The 7,651-nt window shown below is 31.2% G+C and overlaps 1 protein-coding gene across 1 annotated transcript; it reads left to right on the forward strand.

Moving 5' to 3' along the window:
* Positions 1-2,134: 2,134 nt before the first annotated feature.
* LOC145138319 (putative aspartic proteinase GIP2) lies at positions 2,135-3,609 on the forward strand. The gene has a single exon (XM_079072421.1). It carries the CDS (start codon positions 2,174-2,176, stop codon positions 3,482-3,484), a length of 1,311 nt encoding a protein of 436 aa, XP_078928547.1. The 5' UTR covers positions 2,135-2,173; the 3' UTR covers positions 3,485-3,609.
* Positions 3,610-7,651: the final 4,042 nt, after the last annotated feature.

The following is a 7,651-nucleotide window of genomic DNA, read 5'->3' on the forward strand; positions in this document are numbered from 1 at the left end:
AAAATTTCTTAATTTCCTTATTTTAATACAATTGTTTATTACCGGTTCGTTGTCCACCTCCCCTTTGATTTTTTTTTCCGTTTTTTTTATTGCGGGAAACAGCAACGTACTTAACCTCTATGCTTTAATTTTTACCCATAATAGCAAGTTACTTGGAATTTTCTATTGGTTATAGAAAATTTTAACATTTTGGTTTTCTCTTCGTTATGTCGCATGAGATCAAATGATCAATGTTTGTATGCAAAAGATTGGATGTGTGCAAGGAGGCTGAAGACAAGTTATTGTTGGAGAATATTGTAATGGTCACTTCCATTTAAAGTTCATTGCTTGCAATCGTTCAGAAGTTAATAATAGCATATGTTGTTTCTTCTGTTATCGCTTCAACAAACTACCTATTATGACTTTTTGTTGTAGAGCACTCTAAAGACTAAAGATTATGCGACTCCTTGGATGAAATTCGATTTTTAATCCGGTATCAATTTTTGATTTCCAGTTTAATGATACGTAGTCGGTTATTCATTAATTGTGTGTTTTTTTTTTCAACTTCAGGGCTCAAATTTGGATGAAATCGTTCAGTTTCAATTGTTGGAGACAACACATAATCTACAAACCCAAGATGCTAATGAGGTGGAAAACATAATTGTTGGAGTCAGTTTCAATTGTTGGGACAAAACTTCATGCTGCAGAAGGATCATCTTGCTAACAAATGAAGGATGTGATTTCTCTCTTTCGTGACATGATTTTTTGCTTCTCATGGTAAAGCATATTTGCAAAAAATATAATTATTATAGCATTTATTATTCTCTTGGTGTAAATTTTATTTGTCTTTTAGATAGATTCTGAAATGATAATTGAAAATCCGGACAAGTAATAAACAAACGAATGGACAACTCCCAAATAGAATTAGCTACAGGGCATAACAAAAAATCATAATAAATGTCATTCTCTCTTAACTTGAACATTATAGAAATTTTGTCACTTCGAATTACATATACAACCTGAAAGAAGAACAAATAAAATGACTCAGCGCCAACGGGCGCGCATGATTCCCATCTAGTTCTAGATAAAATCTTTGAAGGATTCAAACCGACATAGAAGAACACCTGTCATTAAACAAATCAATAGTAATTAGATGAAATAACTATTTGTGTTTTTCTTTATATGGTTAAAACTTTGTTTGTTTTTTTTTTTAACTTAAATCGTATGGCGAAAGTTGAAGATAAATTGAATGGATATGTTTATTTGTTTACGATAACCTAAAAGTTGAACGAACATAAATATATAAATGAATGGATTTTTTTTGCATGTGTTGGTTAAAATAATAAACGAAGATAAACTATTAAAATTTTTGATATATTGATTATATTTACTAGTGCTAATTTTGATAGTTTCTTAACAAATTTATAAGTTGTAATACTTAAATGATTCTATAAATTCTACTTTCAGTACTCCAATCATTTTTATAGTATTATATATAACGTAATATCATAACCAAACTTAATCCAATGTAAACAAACAAATATAACCAAACATTAATTGATATAAATAAATAAACAAAAAGTCTTATGTATATTCTTTTTAATTCATCTAACTAAAAAAATAAAAAGTATTTTTATGTTTTTGTATCAGCCTAATTCAAAAAAATGTTATGTTATAGAAATCAAATATCCTCTTATTTTTTATTTTTATTTATTTTAGGATCAAAACAGATATCAAAATAAAAAAATATTAATAAATATTATATATCATTATTATTTTATATGATAAGATGTATTGAAAAAATATATATATATATATATATAAAATATTTAATTTTTTTCATGTTAAACACTCGATAACCGATATGTATAGTTATTAGATTACTTTTAGACACAAGATGTCTCCCAATCGGATAACTCCGTTTGACATTCATGTAAGCAGATATTATCAGTAATTTATCTATCTCTTCAATAAATTAATCACATAAAATCTTAATGAACTCAAGTCAAATTTGCTTTGCATACGAATGAATTTTTTGATTTATTAAGCTTAAAAGATGTCTTCGTTGACTTTTTTGGCATCCATGTTGTGTTCACGTAACCTCCTCATATCTAAGCTTTGATAGCCGACTGGTTCTATAAATTGAGATGTCATTTCCTCCGAATCGCCACACCTCATCTTTCTCCAATCGAATATGTCTGCTTCCGCCGTCCAATTTCTCATATTCTCCGTTTTTCTCTTTCTATCTCTGTCCTTTGCTCAGACGTCATTCCGGCCTGATGCACTGGTGGTTCCGGTTAGAAAAGACTCCGCCACCAACCAATATGTCACTCGCATCAACCAGAGGACTCCGTTAGTGGCGGAAAACCTGGTGGTCGATCTCGGCGGGCGGTTTTTATGGGTGGACTGTGATAATAACTATGTCTCCTCCACCTACCAGCCGGCTAGGTGTAGGTCGGCCCAATGCTCGTTAGCTGGAGCAAACGGATGTGGGGACTGCTTCAGTTCGCCTAGACCAGGATGCAATAATAACACATGTGGTGTGACCCCTGACAACCCTATTACTAGGACAGCCACCGGTGGTGAGCTGGCCACAGACATAGTTCAGGTCCGGTCAACTGACGGGTCGAATCCTGGTCGACCCGTTAATGTTTCTCGGTTTTTGTTTTCTTGTGCACCAACTTTCTTGCTACAAGGACTTGCTAATGGTGTATCTGGAATGGCCGGTCTGGGTCGGACTCGGATTGGGCTTCCGACTCAGCTAGCTGCAGCTTTCAGCTTTGACCGAAAGTTCGCCACTTGTTTGTCATCATCGACTTCCTCGGACGGTGTTATTTTCTTCGGTGATGGACCATACAGATTCCTTCCAAATATCGATGCTTCACAATCACTTACGAGCACCCGACTTTTTATCAATCCAGTGAGCACGGCTTCATCGTCTACTCAAGGCGAGCCTTCAGCTGAATACTTTATAGGAGTGACTTCGATTAGAATCGACAATAAATCCATACCGTTGAACACTTCATTGTTGTCAATCGACAATGAAGGCAACGGCGGGACCAAGATCAGCACTGTGAATCCTTACACAGTGCTCGAGGCCTCAATCTATAATGCTCTAACTACAGCCTACGTCAGAGAGGCTGCAGCTAGAAACATCATCAGGGTCACATCCGTAGCACCATTCGACGTGTGTTTCAGCACGACGAACGTGCTAAGCACTCGTGTGGGACCTGCAGTCCCATCCATTGAGTTAGTCCTCGAGAATGAGAATGTTGTTTGGATGATCTCGGGATCAAACTCTATGGTGCAAGTTAATAATAACGTATTATGTCTTGGAATCGTGAATGGCGGATCAAACCCGAGGACTTCGGTTGTGATAGGAGGGTTACAACTGGAAAACAATCTTCTTCAATTCGATCTTGCTACTTCAAACCTAAGGTTCAGCTCGACTCTCTTGGGCAGGCAAACTACTTGTGCCAACTTCAACTTTACGTCTAGTGCTTAAAATGTATAATATTCATATTTACTTTGCAACGTGATTATGTTGTAAAGACATATACATATACAAATTGATAATGTTGAACGAATAAAATGAAAGAGATCAATAAAGTTATTTTATAATATTGTTAATTGGATATTTTTATGAGTTAAAAGTTCAGTAGATGATGAAAGACAACAACTTCCATTAGAGAATTTTAACTTCTAAGTGTTTGATGTCTGGTTTGGTAAGAGAAGGCGCGACTCGTTTTTTTTTTTTTTTTTCTTACTTATTTTTTATGCTAAATTTATTGTAAACTTATGTTCGAATGGTCATATTTACAAATGCCTTTTAGTTTTAATGTTGTACAATTGGTTGTGGATGACCACGCCAAACAAATCATAAGATCATCCCGATAAAACACTATTAATATTTTAGGCATGTTAATATTTAAACAGTATAACTACTTTATAGAATTAAAAGTTAATGACCACTTCATTTGACGACTTACTTTTTTTTTTTAACAGTTGCAAGTGTATATATATATATATATATATATATATATATATATATATATATATATATATATATAGTTGAGATCGGTTGAGAACTCATAGTTTCACGAGAACCCGAGAACTAAAAGTTGAGCGTTAGATCAAAACTAATTTATTAAGGGCATGATCGTAATCTTATCAATCTTATTTAATGTTTAATTTTTTGTGTTATTGTAAATATTAATAGAAATGTCTAAAAAATTACATAATAAATCAAATTTTCGGATTTTTTTTAAAATAGTATTTTTCAGTTTTATTTTTAAAAAAGTGCAGATTTTTTAATTTTTTATAGAAAACATGAATTTTTGAAAAAATATTGAAAAAAAAATATTTTTTTTAAAAAAACTGCAATTTTTTTTAAAAGCATTTAAAAATCAATAAAATTAAAAAAAAAACTGGAGTATTTAAAAAATACTATAATTTTTTAACCAAAAAAATCAACATTTTTGGTACATTTATGCATATTTTTACAAATGCATATATGCATATTTCATATACTATAATATTTGTAAGGAAAAATCATAATAAAACTCATTTTATTTACTAATCTATAAACACAATACAATAAGTATTTTATTCGATACAATATAAAATATAAAAAACAAATAAATGCTACAAAATTTCAAAGCGTTTTCATGTCTTCGTGTAAATATTTCCATATTTTTCTTCAATTTATCATTTTTCACCTCTTCAATATTCACCACAATTTCTTCCAAATTTAGAAGAAAGTTAAAAAGAAATTGATTGATGCAAAAACACTCATAAAAATACATATGTGATTTACATGTGAATTACATGTAATTCATATGTGATTTACATGTAATTCATATGTGATTTACATGTGAATCACATGTAATTCATATGTGAATTACATGTGAAATTCATATGTGAATTACATGTGAATCACTTGTAATTCATATGTGAATCACATGTAATATATATGTGATTTACATGTGAATCACATGTAATTCATATGTGAGTTACATGTGATTTATATATGAATTACATGTGAATGTGATTCATATATAAATTATATGTGAATGTGATTCATATATGAATTACATGTGATTTACATGTGAATAAAATGTGATTTACATGTGAATCACATAGGATTCACATGTGATTTACATGTGAATCACATGTAATTCATATGTGAATTACATGTGTATCACATGTGATTTATATGTGAATCACATGTAATTCATATGTGTATCCCATAATGACTTAATGGATTAAGCCAAAAAAACATTCATTTATTCAAACAACACTTACTTTGGTCTTGGTTTCCATCACCTAAAGCATCAAGTCTTCTCATTAGTTCAGTAAATTCAAGCTTTTTCATGTACTCATGAACAAATGCATGTGAATTCTTCACAAAAACAAGCTCCAAATCATACTGCAATTTCAAAACAATTATCAAAGAAAAAATTAATTTTTTTAATTACAAAAAAATAAAAACATATACTTATTACCTCTTCTGCCTACGATTTAAACACTTGAAATGGGACAATCCACTCTGCACAATCAACAATTTCCTGCAAAAAAAAGTTAATTTTTTTTTTATATTTTTTATCTTTCTACATAATTTAATCAAGAATTTATACCCTGGAAAATATGACACTTTATAATTTGGTTAAAACATAAATGTATTAAAGTGAAAAGTATATTAAAAAAAATACCTTACACCATCAGCTCTAGTAGTCCAACACTCCATATTTGTTGCCTTCTTGGATGAATCCAACTCAATGATCTATTTAACTTCATAATGTCATTCATAGTATATAAATATTAAATATTTTTAATATGTTATTAATTAAATTACCATTGACAAAAACTTCTGAACAGAAACACATGTACGTTTTACAACTTCAGGTAAAGCAATGGCAAGAGCTGTATGGGATTTTTCAGTTACTTCTGGTGATTCTGTTTCTGAAGGTGTTAAGACATTGCTAGAATCCATTTGATTTTGAAGAGATATGAACATATGAATTCTTGAAGGAAGGTGTTTCAGGTGAATAACTAATCAGTTTCTTTGATAAATTTTCCTTGTTTCTACCCGAGGCTAAAAACTGGTATTCAACGAGAGGTGAATCCACGTCATCACTTTTACTCTCTAAATAGATGTCACTTTCACCTACAGATTTCCTCTTTGCTTTCTTGATACTGGCTCTCATTGCAGAATTTGCAGCTCTTTTCTTTGCTTGAATGTAGTGATTTTCACATACTGTTTTATCTGGCATTGACATGACATCTCCATTGGTAAAACAAAGAGGATCCTCATCAATATCAATCATTATTCATAAAAAAGAAAAGCATAAGCATACTTGATTAGTTTGTACAAGGCTTGTAAACAGTGAGAATCAGATCATCAATAGACCATATACTTAAAAAAGAAATAGAAAATTACGATATAATTGAAAATTCGGAAACATTACCATTTTAGAATTAGGAATATTACTGAGAACAAAACAGAGAGCTACGACAGATGCTTTGTACTGGAGACGAACTTCATCAAGAGCTCTATCGTTGTCGAAGATAGTATCTGAAATGTTGATTCTGTTGATTTAGAATCATAACACGAGATTGAAATCGTGGAGCAGAAAACAATTGCAAACCCTAAGTTTTTGGAATTGACTGCAACTGAAATTGAAGAGGCGAGGGCGTGAGGCGACGACAAGTTGAGAGATTTTTCTGGCAGAGGTGAGACGAAGACAGTTCCACAATCAGATGGAGGCAGAGTCAGCCGACACCATCCGACGAAGTCAAAACGACACCGTTTGTAGAAAAATCGGTGGTGATTGAGGTCGGAGATGAGACGGAGATTGATCTTCGGTGAGGATGAGAGAATGTGAGGCGGAGAAGGAGGATTTGGCGTCGATTTTCTAGAGAGCGAAGGAGGTGGTCATCGGTTAGATTTTTGATCTCCATTTTGTCTTCCGATTTGAACCAGGAATAGATCTGGCGTGACATTGTTGATCAGAGACGGTATATTAGGTTGTCTCTAAAATGCTCCTGATTCATGTGAAATAAGATGCCCCGCCTCTTTTTTTCCCTAGTTATTTACAAAAATGCCATAAATCATCATAACCTTCAATTATTTTGATCTAACGGCCTATGTTTGGTTCTCGGGAAAGTTTGAGTTCTCAAATGATCCTTCCTCTCTCTCTCTCTCTCTATATATATATATATATATATATATATATATATATATATATATATATACACTATAATAAATGAAGATAATTTTGCCACATGCCAATCTCTAATAAGTTTTGACATTTGTCATTTTGTGATATTTTTTAAATAAATAATATCCACATGTCAATTTATGGTTTTTTTCAATTTTTAAAATTAAAAAGTCACATAATACTTATATTTATATATGTAAAGTATCAAATGTAATAAATATTATACTAAGTTGCAATTACTATGTTTCTTCATTCCTTATTTCAAAATTTTATTTTAAAAAATACGTATTATTTACATTTTAATATTTTATTTTCTTTAATCAATCCTTTTCTTTAATCAACTCGTGTAATACACGGGTTTTACACATAGTGTGTATATATATATATATATATTACATTAAAAATTGCTGAATTTTTTCGATTTGATATTATTTCTTTTTAATAAACTCGTG

This window comes from Lactuca virosa, chromosome 9 (genome assembly GCF_052849685.1).
Source record: "Lactuca virosa cultivar CGN04683 chromosome 9, Lactuca_virosa_CGN04683_v6, whole genome shotgun sequence".
In the NCBI taxonomy this organism is placed as follows: Eukaryota; Viridiplantae; Streptophyta; class Magnoliopsida; order Asterales; family Asteraceae; genus Lactuca; species Lactuca virosa.

Coding starts and splice junctions, on each gene's coding strand:
- LOC145138319 (XM_079072421.1), top strand. CDS start 2,174: ATGTCTGCTTCCGCCGTCCAATTTCTCATATTCTCCGTTTTTCTCTTT.